The 13,718-nt window shown below is 37.9% G+C and overlaps 2 protein-coding genes across 3 annotated transcripts; one reads left to right on the forward strand and one right to left on the reverse strand.

Moving 5' to 3' along the window:
- Positions 1-445: 445 nt before the first annotated feature.
- On the forward strand, positions 446-10,341 carry LOC102614709 (tetratricopeptide repeat protein SKI3). 2 transcript variants are annotated; one of them, XM_025093990.2, is made up of 22 exons: positions 446-667; positions 786-869; positions 977-1,177; positions 1,268-1,474; positions 1,566-1,616; positions 1,695-1,787; positions 2,439-2,579; positions 2,645-2,725; positions 3,113-3,360; positions 3,441-3,612; positions 4,575-4,690; positions 4,786-4,843; positions 5,173-5,238; positions 5,375-5,587; positions 5,734-5,785; positions 6,219-6,592; positions 6,692-6,786; positions 7,180-7,422; positions 7,784-8,427; positions 8,819-9,022; positions 9,728-9,807; positions 9,945-10,341. In XM_025093990.2, exons 1-22 carry the CDS (start codon positions 653-655, stop codon positions 10,038-10,040), a joined length of 3,534 nt encoding a protein of 1,177 aa, XP_024949758.1. In that variant the 5' UTR covers positions 446-652; the 3' UTR covers positions 10,041-10,341. The 2 variants fall into 2 exon arrangements, with proteins under 2 accessions (XP_024949758.1, XP_006494434.1); XM_006494371.4 differs by having other exon boundaries at positions 447-667; positions 9,728-10,341.
- A 188-nt stretch (positions 10,342-10,529) lies between these two features.
- Positions 10,530-13,177, reverse strand: LOC102614426 (protein LYK5). The gene has a single exon (XM_006494370.4). It carries the CDS (start codon positions 12,789-12,791, stop codon positions 10,782-10,784), a length of 2,010 nt encoding a protein of 669 aa, XP_006494433.2. The 5' UTR covers positions 12,792-13,177; the 3' UTR covers positions 10,530-10,781.
- Positions 13,178-13,718: the final 541 nt, after the last annotated feature.

A 13,718-nucleotide genomic window follows, 5' to 3' on the forward strand; every position in this document is an offset into this window, starting at 1 on the left:
GTTCAAAAGTATTTTTTTTATTGACAACCAAACACCCAATGACTTTGTCCAAAAGCTCTATTAGTATAAGGTCTAGTGCTATAAGCTTTACTGTTATAAGCTCTATTTAATAAGCTGTACCAAACGGAGCCTGAATGTTGGTGATTTCTGAGGATGATAATGCGGTGTAATTATTAATGTCAAGAATCTTATGTTTATTTATATTTATTTTTTGGGGAATGAATCTTGTGTTTATTAAATGTGGACCAATTTCCAGGCGTGCTTCTGCTGGGCCCATTGCCACAAAATAAATTATATTAAAAATGATTGTGAATTTGGAAGCAAATGTTAAAACCCTACCCACAGCTACAGAGTTGTCTTGGCTAATGAAAAATAATAGTAATAATAATAATAATAATAATAAATAGAAAAAGAGAAGAATGCGGTAGAACTATGGCCAAAAACAAAGATTATTATTTTTTGTTGGAGCAACCGACAAATTAACGGGAGTCCCGTACATATAAGTACGCGGCTGCACAAGTGGTACCAATGAACCCCACAGCACGGCTCCACCAATCATAAATCGCCACGCGCGCACCTGATCGAACCATAGTCACTTAACAGAAGGGAAGGGGAGTGAAGCGTGGGTTTTAGGGTTTTAATAAGTTCAGAAATGAATAATAAAACGGTCATGTCATCTCTTTTGATTTCTTTTTTTCGTTTTCCATAAAATTCTTCTTGTAATTTTCTTTATGTTACGAGATGCATGAAATGACGAAGGGCTTTGTAATTTTTCTTTGTTTCAGGATGACGAAAAGGGAGCACTTTTATTGCAACTGGAGGATTCCTTAGAAGCCAATCCTGATGACCCCTCCCTCCATTTGGATCTCGTAATTTCTTCATTTTCTTTTTCTTTTTTCATTTTTTAAAATGTTTTCATGAGATTCCTTTTTCAATTTGAAATGCAATCAGAAAAATTAAAATCGTAATTTTGCAGGGCTTGCACTTGTGGGAGAACTCAGAATCGAAGGAAAAAGCAGCTGAACATTTTGTAATAGCAGCCAAATTGAACCCTCAAAATGCAGTTGCTTTCCGATATTTGGGGCATTATTACACCAGATTTTCTATTGATACCCAAAGAGCTATCAAGTGTTACCAAAGAGCTGTCTCTCTCAGTCCCGATGATTCTGTTTCTGGGGTAACTTTCATCCTTTTTCCTTTTCTCTTTCTCTCATAAATAATATTATACATTTTGTTCAATTGTTGTTTTAACAAATTGACAAAGCAGGAAGCTTTATGTGAATTGTTGGAGCATGGAGGAAAGGAGAGCTTGGAAGTTGTCGTGTGTAGGGAGGCCTCAGACAAGTCTCCAAGGGCTTTCTGGGCATTTCGTCGCCTGGGTTATCTGCAATTGCATCACAAGAAATGGTCAGAAGCTGTCCAGAGTCTTCAGCATGCCATACGAGGCTATCCAACCTCTCCTCATCTCTGGGAAGTATGTTCCTCTTTCTTTTAAAGTTTAGCCTTAAAAAAATATATATTATTTTGTTCCTCCATTCTTACCTTTTTTTATCTTTCTTTTCTAGGCTCTTGGTCTTGCTTACCACCGGCTTGGCATGTTTAGTGCTGCTATTAAGGTACTTTTGCTTCCGGTGTGTGTTTTTTTTATTGTACTTACATTATCAAACCATTGCTTGATTATATTGTATAAACAGTCCTATGGGCGAGCCATTGAATTGGATGATACAAGTATCTTTCCTCTGCTTGAAAGTGGAAACATCTTTTTGATGCTTGGTAATTTCAGAAAGGTGAGATTTTGTTAGTTATATTTGTCTGCATTGGCAATTCACTCTAGTTATTTCTCTCTATGTGGGTTCCTTAAGCTTTGGCAAGGCAAGAGACATTACATTCTTCATAATATCTGCTGTTTTTGTAGGATATTTCCAATATAAAAATGATTTAATTGTTAGATCTTGTGAGAATTACTCCCTACCACTTGTTATCCTTAACCGAAAAACTTAATGCTGGTATTCATCACTGCTTAACATGAGGAATTTTTTTTATAGGTGTTCCTTTTTCCTTCTTATGTGTTAGAATCTTATTTTTTTATGGATAATAGTATGCTGTTATTAAGAGATTGAACTACATCAATTGAGAATTGGAAATCTATGTTTCTGAAACTAGTATGACATGTTAATTACTTGACGAGGCACCATATATGGTATTGCTGGGACTAATACCTTATGAAATGTGAATCCATTGATCTAGTTTAGTCAATATGAAGAACTCAGCTGGACTTGCATGCATGTTTGTGCAGATACATTCTTACGACAGTTTCCCACTCCAATACAACAGATGTCCATACTGTTTGTTATTTTGTTGAATTTGTCTCTTTGTGCCTATTGGTTGCTTAAGAGGACATGATATATAAACTGATAATGTGGTCTTTTTATATAAAGGGAGTTGAGCAGTTTCAGCTAGCTCTCAAGATTTCATCTGAAAATGTGTCTGCACACTATGGGCTTGCTTCTGGTTTGCTTGGTTTAGCAAAACAATGCATTAATTTGGGTGCATTTAGATGGGGAGCTTCACTGCTGGAGGTCAGTAATTTTTCTTTTTCAAATATCCTGTGAGTATTTATAATTTATTTTTCAAGCGATTGCAGGATGCATGCAAAGTTGCCGAAGCTAATACTCGATTAGCTGGAAATATGTCATGTATATGGAAGTTGCATGGTGATATTCAGGTATGCTAGCATAAAGCGTTGGGCCTTGACTACCCGCCCATTTCACATGGGTGGTAATCGTAATGAAATGATTTGATCTCATATATTTGGTAAACGGTTCCCATTATTGCTATCCATCTGATTTTTGCGACTTTATTAGTTCATTAGTTTACCGCAAAGTAGTTTCTCTCTTTTTATTTTTTCATCTATAGATGGTGGAATTTGTATGGTAATCATTTTCTTCTATGTAGCTTTTGTTCCCGTGGATACCTTTTCTATACTTTCTAGAATTGGTTTCTTATCATACATTTCCATAAAACTTTTAATATAAAGCACCAGGTTCTGTGAAATTATGATGTTTGTAGCATGACTAATTTGATACTTCTGCCATGTTTCATTTCTTTCTAGCTTACATATGCAAAATGTTTCCCATGGGCGGAGGAGAGACAGAGTTTAGAATTTGATGTGGAAACTTTCAGTGCTTCCATTGTTTCCTGGAAGACGACTTGCCTTATGGCTGCCATATCTTCTAAAAGTTCTTACCAACGAGCTTTGTACTTGGCCCCGTGGCAAGCTAACATCTATACTGATATTGCAATAACTTCAGATCTCATTTACTCTTTAAATGAAGCTTATGGACATTACCAAAGTGCTTGGTAAGATCTTGGTTCATTTTGGGTTTTATTTTATCACTTGGATTATGGTCTCACTATTTAACTTGCTTTCATTTTATCAGGCATGTGTCTGAGAAGATGGCTTTGGGGGCCTTGTTACTTGAGGGTGACAACTGCCAATTTTGGGTGACATTGGGGTGTTTATCTAACTATAATGGATTAAAACAGCATGCTTTAATCAGGGGATTGCAGCTGGATGTATCTTTAGCTGATGCTTGGGCACACATTGGGAAGGTATTTTCGTGTTAAGAGTTATGATCCCGTTTACTTGTAATTTTTTACTTCGTCTTCTTATTAGAGTTATGATCCTGTTTACTTGTAATTTTTTACTTCGTCTTCTTATTCTTACGCTATTCTTAACTTCTCAAATGCATTTGTAAAATTTACATGTGACTTTGTATTTAAAACCTTTTAGTAAATTGTAGATAAATTCTTGAAAAAAGTCTTTAAAAGACTTGTTAATGCGTGGCCTAGTATTAATTTTGGAAGAATGCTACCTATTATGTCCAATAAATCATTTAACTTCCATATCTAATCACATTGTTCCATGTTGGTGCCTTTTGAAATGAGTCATTATATGTGACAAATTAGCCAATGATGTGCTGAAGGTTATGTCTTTGACCCTCAGCTAGGGGTGGAATTTTTTTTTTTTTTAAAAAAAATCTGTTATACACAGATTGTTACTGATATTACATCAGACATTACATTTACAATTGTACTAAACAACTGAGACCACCGCCATACATTAACCCACTAAAACACTTGTCCAGATACTTTAAACCCTCTCTAATATTCGAGGGGTGCCTACTCCACTCACATTTCGTAAGGGAGAGACTGTCTCCACTCAATTAGTTGTTAATTGAGGGAGTATTGAAACTAACCTCTATAATACTCTTATGGAGGCTCAAACCCTTGCACTCAACATTGTAAGTGCGAGGCTTCTCCCATTGGACCAAAGGCCCATTGGTTAGGGCCGGAATTAGTTACATTGCTTAATTAGTGCAAACACTATACATGTTTGGACATGTCTAACGTGTCATTGGTTGCTTTCATGTATTTATAAGCTGAACTTGAGTGGGGGCTCCTACTGCTTAAGGCCAATGCCACCTTATCTTTGCTTATCTCAGCCTCATATGCTAATCAATTAATTTTTACAAACATTAGAGTTGGCAATATGCCTGTTTTATTTTCTGCAGCTATATGGAGAAGTGGGTGAGAAGAAGTTAGCAAGGCAAGCATTTGATTCAGCCAGAAGTATAGATCCTTCACTTGCATTACCATGGGCTGGCATGTCAGCTGATGTTCAAGCTAGGTAAAACTTCAATTTTATTAGTGTATGGGTTTTTTTATTTGAATATTGAGCGTTCAGATCACAGTTTTATGAAAATTTGATTTATCCTTCTGCAGCGAATCCTTAGTGGATGATGCTTTTGAGAGCTGTTTACGAGCTGTGCAGATATTACCTGTTAGTTCTCTATTCCAATTGATTCTATTCTGATATATTTAAATTTTTGGAATCACACTTTAAATTAATTAAAGTGAAGCTAACTGGATGAACTGAAGCTAGAATGGATGTTCAAATTATTCCATGAGAGTGGTGATCTATGGTGATATCATAAGCTCGGGTGAAGGGTTTGGCACTTCGAGTCCTCCCTAAGAGTTTACTTTTTAACTATTAATCCTTAGCTTGAAATTTAGCATTGAAGTATTAGCTAATGGCTGTCGCTTTTCTTGACTACACCCTTTGCCAATTGAAAATCTTAAAGCTGTATTGAAAGCTTTGATTTCTTGCAGCTTGCTGAGTTCCAAATTGGTCTAGCTAAGCTTGCTAAACTGTCAGGGCACCTTTCATCTTCACAGGTACAAAAATTATTAGTAACAAGGAATCAGCCCCTCTAGAAGAAAAATATATTTTTCTTCTTCTTGTGAAGTAAGAACACAATTGGACGTGCTTCAAAGAGAATTAATTTTATACGTATTTTTAATTCTGTCTCAGGTTTTTGGAGCCATCCAGCAGGCAATACAACGTGGTCCTCATTATCCTGAATCCCATAACTTGTATGGGTTAGTTTGTGAGGCACGGTCTGACTATCAAGCTGCCGTTGTTTCTTATAGGCTAGCACGCTATGCAATTAGCTCTTCTTCAGGCACTGTTCCAAATTCCCATTTCCAAGATATATCCATTAACTTGGCCAGATCACTTAGTAGGGTAAACATATTGGGGGAGTCCTCCCCTTTCTTTTTAGTTTAAAGATGCATCTTTTTTACTCAACCTCTTGCAGCTTAGTATTAAGAACATGAACATATGCTATTTCCATGTTCACAATCATTAACATGTGGTCTTGTTTGGTGCAGGCAGGGAACGCATTGGATGCTGTACGAGAATGTGAAAGTTTGGAAAGACAAGGTTTGTACTGCTTTATACCAGTTTAGTATTTTTTTTCTCGTTTCTTCAGTTTTCTTTGCTTTAGGGGCTTTATAGGGGATTCGGGTCATCCCATTAACTAATTTCTAAGTGGTTAAATCAATTCTTGAACATTTTCTAAAACATGAAGTTTAATCAGTAGAGTATAGCAGAAGTCATGAAGGCCTATCATGATCTGTGACGTGATAGTTCTTTTCATTTGAAATTATTTTACCTCAACTGTTAATTATAAATCTTCATATTCTTAATCTAAATCTTAATTTGTCTGAGTAAATCTTAGCAAAAAGGAAAAACATGTTGCGACTGATTAAACTAAAATACGGTAAGGATTGTAAAGTTGATTGCAGGATCCAACTGTGCTAAATTATTAAATAACTTTATTCATTTTTTTTTTCTGGTATATTATATCTTTCAGGCATGCTTGATGCGGAAGTATTGCAAGTATATGCCTTCTCTCTGTGGCAACTTGGTAAATATGACCTGGCCCTTTCCATGGCTAGAAATCTGGCTTCAAGTGTGTCTGCCATGGAACAATCATCTGCAGCTGCGTCTGTTAGTTTTATCTGCCGATTGCTTTACCACATCTCTGGACTCGATTCAACAATTAATAGCATTCTGAAAATGCCAAAGGGGCTGTTTCAGTGTTCAAAAATGAGCTTCATAGTGTCTGCCATCCATGCTCTTGATCATAGTAATCGCCTTGAATCTGTTGTTTCAAGCAGTCGAAACTGTATTGCATCTCCTGAAGAAATCACTGGAATGCACTATTTAGTAGCACTTAATAAATTGGTTAGTATTTAGATATTTGACCACAAAAATCTCTTAGGGTTTATTATTAGTTTATGAAACACTGACGTTTGTGGCATTGTTTGTGTCTTTGGCCTGCAGGTTAAAAATGGACCTGAATCCTGCCTTGGATTTAATAGTGGAATATTCCACCTCAGAAAAGTTCTTCATGTTTACCCTAATTGTAATCTGATAAGGTAAGTTTTAGTTATTACAAGAACAGTTAATTGGTATCAAAGAAATGTGGATGAATTTGCTGTCTTCCAGCACAAGGTAGTGCTTCATCAAACCTGCAGCTGCATTCTATAGCTATTTTAGCCTTTGTTGGGCATGACTTTACTATCCTGTTAAACATTTTCTCTTCTTATATACTTCAGAACTACCTTGAAGTTTGCTCAAAATATATTCACCTCATTCTTATGACATCAGCTTATTATCTGTGCTAAATCTATAACTTGATAAATTTTAGACTTATTGCTCAGTCAAAAGATGCATATTGTCCGTTGACCAAGTTCCTTGTACATCTTATACTTCTGTTCATAATTGTTATATTCCTGTCATATCTCTTACGTATAATTTGCTGGGAGCAGGAACTTACTTGGTTATCTCTTGCTATCAAGTGACGAATGGAGATATTCACATGTTGCAAGTAGGTGCTGCAGCCTAGAGACATCGGACTGTATAAAAAAGGAAGGTCCAAAGTCAGCATGGGAGATCCTTGGTGCTGAAGGGGTTGCTTGCAATGTCATAGGCAGTGTTGATCTTAAGTTTTCTTTTCCAACCTGTATTTATGAGCATTTGACTGGACCTAAAGCTGTTCAAGAGTTGCAGAAGTACGGCAATTTATGTGTTTTTGCATTTTAATAGATTGCTGTGTTTTAAAAAAATTTAAAACTGTTAGTGTTTTCTGTTCTTGTGCAGAAGTCACCTGTTCTTTTTCATGAAAGTCTTTCCTACAAAACTATAAAAAGAGTAGCATTTTGACATTCTTTTATTCTATTAATATCCTCCTTCCCCCCAAAAAAAAAACACACGCGCGCCCGCGCGCGCGCATGTGTATGACTCTTTGGGATCACTTTGTGAAGGGACTACTACTACTTTAAGCATATGTGCTATGCATGTGATTGTACTCTGTGTTGTACGGATTCATTTGTTGATTCATACTGATATTCTGTCCTTGTCTTTGACGTGCAGATGCTTGCATCGAGAACCATGGAACTATAACGTGCGGTATTTGCTTGTACTTAATCTTTTACAAAAGGCACGCGAAGAGAGATTTCCTCGGCATCTCTGTACCATACTTCAACGGCTAATTCATGTCGCTCTTTCCTGTGAATTCTATTCTATACAACATACATCTTATCAATACCAAAAGTTTCAGCTTCTTCTCTGCGCTTCTGAGATCAGTTTGCAAGGTGGAAATATTACTGGGTGTATCAACCATGCAAAAAGTGCTTCAGCCCTCTTACTTCCTGATGCCTACCGATTTTTTGGACACTTGCTACTATCCCGTGCCTATGCTGCAGAAGGTAATATGTTAAACCTTCAGGATGAATATGTAAGATGTTTAGAACTCAAGACAGATTATGTAATTGGCTGGATGTGTCTCAAAGTCGTGGAATCTCTATATGAAGTGCAAGCTGACACAAATACCATAGAGTTGAGCTTCAACGAATGCTTAAAACAGGGGAATAATTCCAGGCTGATTTGGACTGCTAAATTTAATTTGGTGTTGGGTTTTGTTTTCCTATGGAAGAAGGATTTTTTTTCTGCCGAGAAGTGTCTTGCACAAGCTTGTTCGTTGGCGGGTGCTGAGAGCTGCCTTTTTCTGTGTCATGGTATCTACCTCTTAACTGATCAGTCGGTGTGTTTTTCCCCAATATTTTCTTCTACTGAAAGTCACAGTAAACATCATATTCAAACTTGAGTAAAGTTTTAGGGAAATGGAAAGACTGGGGGAAAATTCAAGGGTAGATTCCTTGCATTTTGTAAAATAGTTTGGGCAATTATGCAGTTGAGAAAGCCATATTCTATGTACAATATATCAGATGCTAGTTCAAAATTGGATTTATATTATAGGATATATCAGCAAAAATGATAAGCCCAATATTGTAGTAAACACCTTATTATCAATTGACAATATTACACGAGTGGGTTTCAAACTTCACTTTTGTCATGTGCTAGAGAGTTTTTGTCCGCTAAATCTTTGTTCCTTTATGTTGGACACAGGTACCATCTGCATGGAGATTGCAAGGCAGTATCACGATTCTCATTTTTTGTCACTAGCAGTAAGAAGTCTTACCAAAGCCCAAAAAACTTCCTTCGTTCAGTTGCCTGTGGTCTCACTATTACTGGCTCAAGCGGAAGGAAGCCTATCTTCTATAGAAAAATGGGAGAAAAACCTTCGTCTGGAATGGTTTACTTGGCCACCAGGTTTGGTTTCTGTCCAACATTTCTTTGCATGTTTGACGCTATTCATCTGCTGTTTATATAGCCTTTGGTAATTTGATGAAGTGTCACACGTCTTAAATTGTTAGCCGCTTGTTTATAGGATAATATCATAAACTTGATAATGATCTTTTTCTTAGCTGAGTTTATGAACAAGTTCTTAAAAAGCTAGTGATTTACATGTTTAATTTTCATGTAAATCATCTGTCCCATTGCTGAGGCTGATGGGAAAATTACCACTGCAGCAACTGGTCAACGGTGCTCCTTAAATTCATCCCTACTTAAGTTTACTTTCGTCAAAGGAACAAAATAGTATTTTGGTCTTAAAAACGGACATATCACTAGCTGGTGGGTTTTTCATGCACCATCAAATTTTTATATTATGTCAAGCCTACAAAGACTCGTCAACATCTTTGAAATATATCTGATGCTGGTGTTCCAATATTTCAATATATGGAATTTGTTTTTTGTGGTTTTCTATCAAGACCTGCCAACATTCAATATGGAAATTGGGTTATTTTGAGTGCTTTAACCATTAAATCATCCCAATGCGAGGAGAATATGCTCTCTTGGATCTTGGCTGCTTTCTATGTTTCTAGTAATTTTTTAAATGGACGATTATCTGTTCATGCATATGAATTACGAAAAAAGTTGCCATGATTTTCTCTGACTAACTTTTTACTTGTACAGAAATGAGGCCTGCAGAGCTTTTTTTCCAAATGCATTTGCTTGCAATGTTGTCGAAAGCTGGGTCTGACTCTTCCTCAAGAGTTGAGTTCTGTCAGAGCCCACAGAAATGGGTTCTTCGGGCAATCCATACAAACCCTTCTTGTTTAAGATATTGGAAGGTTCTGCATAAGCTTTTCTAATGAATTGCTAAGTCACACGTAAATTTTTGGAATGACAGGTAATTTTGAAGAACCTCTATTTGGACAGATTCCCTCCCGACTCCTGTCAATACAATCCGCTTCTTCTGGCCACCCAAATCTATATAGCTGATTGACTTGTTAACTGTGAAAATGTGCTGGAGGACATGTATTCTCACCCCCAATGTGTCTTGTTGTGTATATTAAGTGATACATGTTGTCTTCTCAAAAAATAAAAAATAAAAAATGATACATCTCAGTATTGTCTATATTAATTGATACATGCGTACATGTAAAATTGAGGACTAGGTCGCTGTGATTCTGGAAATTAGAAATCAAAGTCATCAGAGGAATTTTAAGCATTGTACCTTTTGACCAGGCCCCTTATGAAATTCAATGGCTTACCACTGAATTGAATTTATCTTAGTATTGCTGCTACTGGTTGTCTCTTTATGCTTTAGTTTCTGGTACTAATTAATATTCTTGTTGAAAAATTCTATTATGGGAGAGAACTGCAATTTCTTCCTTCGAAAACTAGAAGTTTGTGCATGAATTTTTTAGTCAAGAAAGTTTTAAATGAAAAGGTAATGCACACATTAACGTGTAAAGATTTCCCCAATCCTTGGTAAAAGGAAAAATTGAAGTGATTCAAATTACTCGAAGAGTAGATTTATTGCATTATGCATTTCTGTAGGGAAATATCATACGAACAATTATGTTGGATCAGAGAGAATATGCAGGGGCTTGTGTTGTGAGATCAAGTCACCAGCAATCACCGGAGGCAATCAGAGGCACTATTCCAGTGTCGTCATAAGCTTTACTCATTCTGAATAACACACCTCACAATTATTAGCCACAAAATCAAAGATTTGATACCTCTAGCTGCCTCTGCTGAGTGACCTGGAGTTATTTAGCTCATCAGATGGATCCCAATCTGACGAGGAAGACCAAATCTTAGAGAGAGTGACGAAGACTTCGGAAATGGATGGGCGAGCATTTAGATCATGAGCTGTGCAGTTTTTAGCAAGCTGAGCCATGGAGAAAGCCAAGTCTAGGGGGTATTCATTCCTCAATGAAGGATCAATGAAGCCTCTGAGTTTTTCTCTCACATTGCTTTCTTCAAGCACCCTACTAATTGATGCATATAGCAATTCCGCTCCACAATTCTGATCACCAGTTACAGCTTCCCTTCCGGATAAGAGCTCCAATACCACAACCCCGAAGGCAAAAACATCTAGTTTAGGTGTGATCACTCCATTTTCAATATACTCTGGGGCCATGTAACCATAAGTACCAACCACATGCCTTGTCAATTGCAGTCCGTAACCCCCCTGCTCATGCTCATCGCTCTCTGCACTTCTTGCCAACCCGAAATTAGTAATCTTGGCTCTCAAGTTGGTATCCAAGAGAATATTACTGGTCTTCAAGTTCTTGTGGACATATGGGGGATTGGTGTACTTGTGGAGGTAATTGAGAGCATTAGCCACATCGTAAGCAATCTGAACACGCTGCTTCCATGTTAGATTATCAGAAGTCTGGTACCTGTTAGAGTGGAGCCAGTCACTGAGAGCACCATTGTCTGCAAACTCATAAACAAGGTAGGTGTTTCCTTCATGAACGCAAAAACCAGAAAGCCGTATTATGTTACTGTGATTGATCTTCTTCAAAATGTTGATCTCGCTTGAGACATCCCCCTTCATCACCTTAACGGCAGCATCATCACCTTTGAAAGACCCCCGGTACACAGAGCCCTGGATTCTATTCTCTTCACTAAAACTCCCAGTGGCAATTTTCAAATCTTGAAATTTGTAGAGAGTTAAAGACTCGACAGCACTTCGAAACCCTTGCGGGTGGGAGAGGGAGTTGCTGGCTTGAGGAAATAGCGAGTAATCAGCACAATCTAATGGAGTCTTAGGCGGTGGGACTCGTCCTGGAGTAAGCACTGGCGTGGGGTTCTTCTTAGAGTTGCGACGACGACGGTAGAGGCAAAATAGAAATGCGAATAAGGTGGCAACAAGCAGAAGCAAGAAAGCTCCGATCCCAGCACCTATGAAGACCCATTTCTTAGAAGAGGTGGAGGAGTGAGATGGAGGAGTGAGCGTTGTGTGTGGAGAAGATGGTGGAGGAGATGGTACAGGTAGCTGGATCTTGCTGGGGGCAGTTTTAAGAGGAACTAGAATTGGAGTGAAGGGAAATATGAGGTCATCTTGTGACAGCTTATTAGCGTCAAGAACGCTCCGCTCGTCGACGTTGAAAAGTTGTGCAATTGCAGAGATGCTATCACCCCAGGTGACCATGTAAGTTAAAAGATGGTTGAAACCTGAAGCTGCCTGGTCTCGAGAAGGACAAGCACACCTCAAGGGAACAAACAAATCCAAACCCACAGTGAGATTCCTAGAATCCACTGGGTTCTGAGACATCATGGCCTGGCAAGTGGTTAGTCCTTGGTAGGTGTTGTTAGCCACACTTAAGTAAGTCTCCACGTGGTTTTGAATCGTGTAAGTGGTGTTGAACTGGTAGTAGTCACCGTCACCGCCGCCGGAACAGGAGCAGTTGACAGGGATCAGCACCGGGGTGTCGGTTGGTAAGGTGGCAGTGACGTTGGTTATGCTGTTGATGGAGGCGATGAGATTTGGGTGGGAGGTCTTGAAGAGATAGTCGATGGTGACTGGTGTGTTGTAAGAAGGATTTGATCGGAAAGTCAGGTAAGCTTGACACGATGGATACAATCCGTTGCAATCGAATCCTCTGGTTATGTTGTTGTACCTCGGGTCGTAGCAGGCCAGCTGATGGTTGTCTACGTATGTTTGTTGCCCTTGTATTGACCAGACCAACACCAACACCACTTCAACTTGAACCAACCAGCACCGGCAGAATTTAGCAGACATTATTGCTATTATTGAAACAAGGATAATCTGAGCAACTGAAAGCAACAAGGTAGTAGTAGAAGAAGAAGAAGAAGAAGATGACAACTTCCAAGGATAAACTAAAATCTCTCCATCTTACCCCCTGTCTCCTCTATGTCTACTAGTCTATATGAATTACAGATTTACGGGACAGGAGGAGAGGAAGGACACTTAACAAACGCTATTGTGTTAAGCAGGGACAACTACAGGGAGATGGATGATAATGAAAGGAGTCGGGAGTGAATGAATTGGCTGACTGGCTGGCTGGCTTTCAGATTTTATTTATTTATTTATTATTTGTAGTTGTTGAGCTCCCGACCGACTGTCGCAATCCCTTGCGGCCGGGCCCCTTAATTGGTCAATAACAAACATTGCGTGTTTTAGTTTAATGGGTTATTGCAGGCAGCAGCTTGCAAGACTAATTGACAGACAGACCAGATGACTTTGGACTTTAGAAATAAATCAACGCGTTTTTGCTTTGACCATTTTTTGGTCCCAGTCCGAGTCTACCACAAATAGGGATGGCAATGGGCACCGTCCGCGGCGGGTTTGCTATTATCAAATCCAAATCCGCATAAAATTTAAATTACTAAATTCACCCGCAACCCGCAACGGGTTTTAATTTTTTTAAAAAAACCCACCCGCAGCGAGTTTTAACAATTACCAAATCCGTAATGGTATCCGGCAAATTTTTTGCGGGTTTCCGTATTTAAAATCACAAATGTTTAATATATAAATTTATAATAATAACCTCAAATTCCATATAACATACTCAATTTTATATTTAAACAATATAAATGAAAAATTAAAATTTTCACATCAATTCAACACAAATTCTCAAATTTAAGTATAAATTACACAAATCTATTTAAAAAACACAAACTAGTATCTAAAAATAATAATTATATT

The sequence above is a fragment of the Citrus sinensis genome, chromosome 5 (genome assembly GCF_022201045.2).
Source record: "Citrus sinensis cultivar Valencia sweet orange chromosome 5, DVS_A1.0, whole genome shotgun sequence".
Classification (NCBI taxonomy): Eukaryota; Viridiplantae; Streptophyta; class Magnoliopsida; order Sapindales; family Rutaceae; genus Citrus; species Citrus sinensis.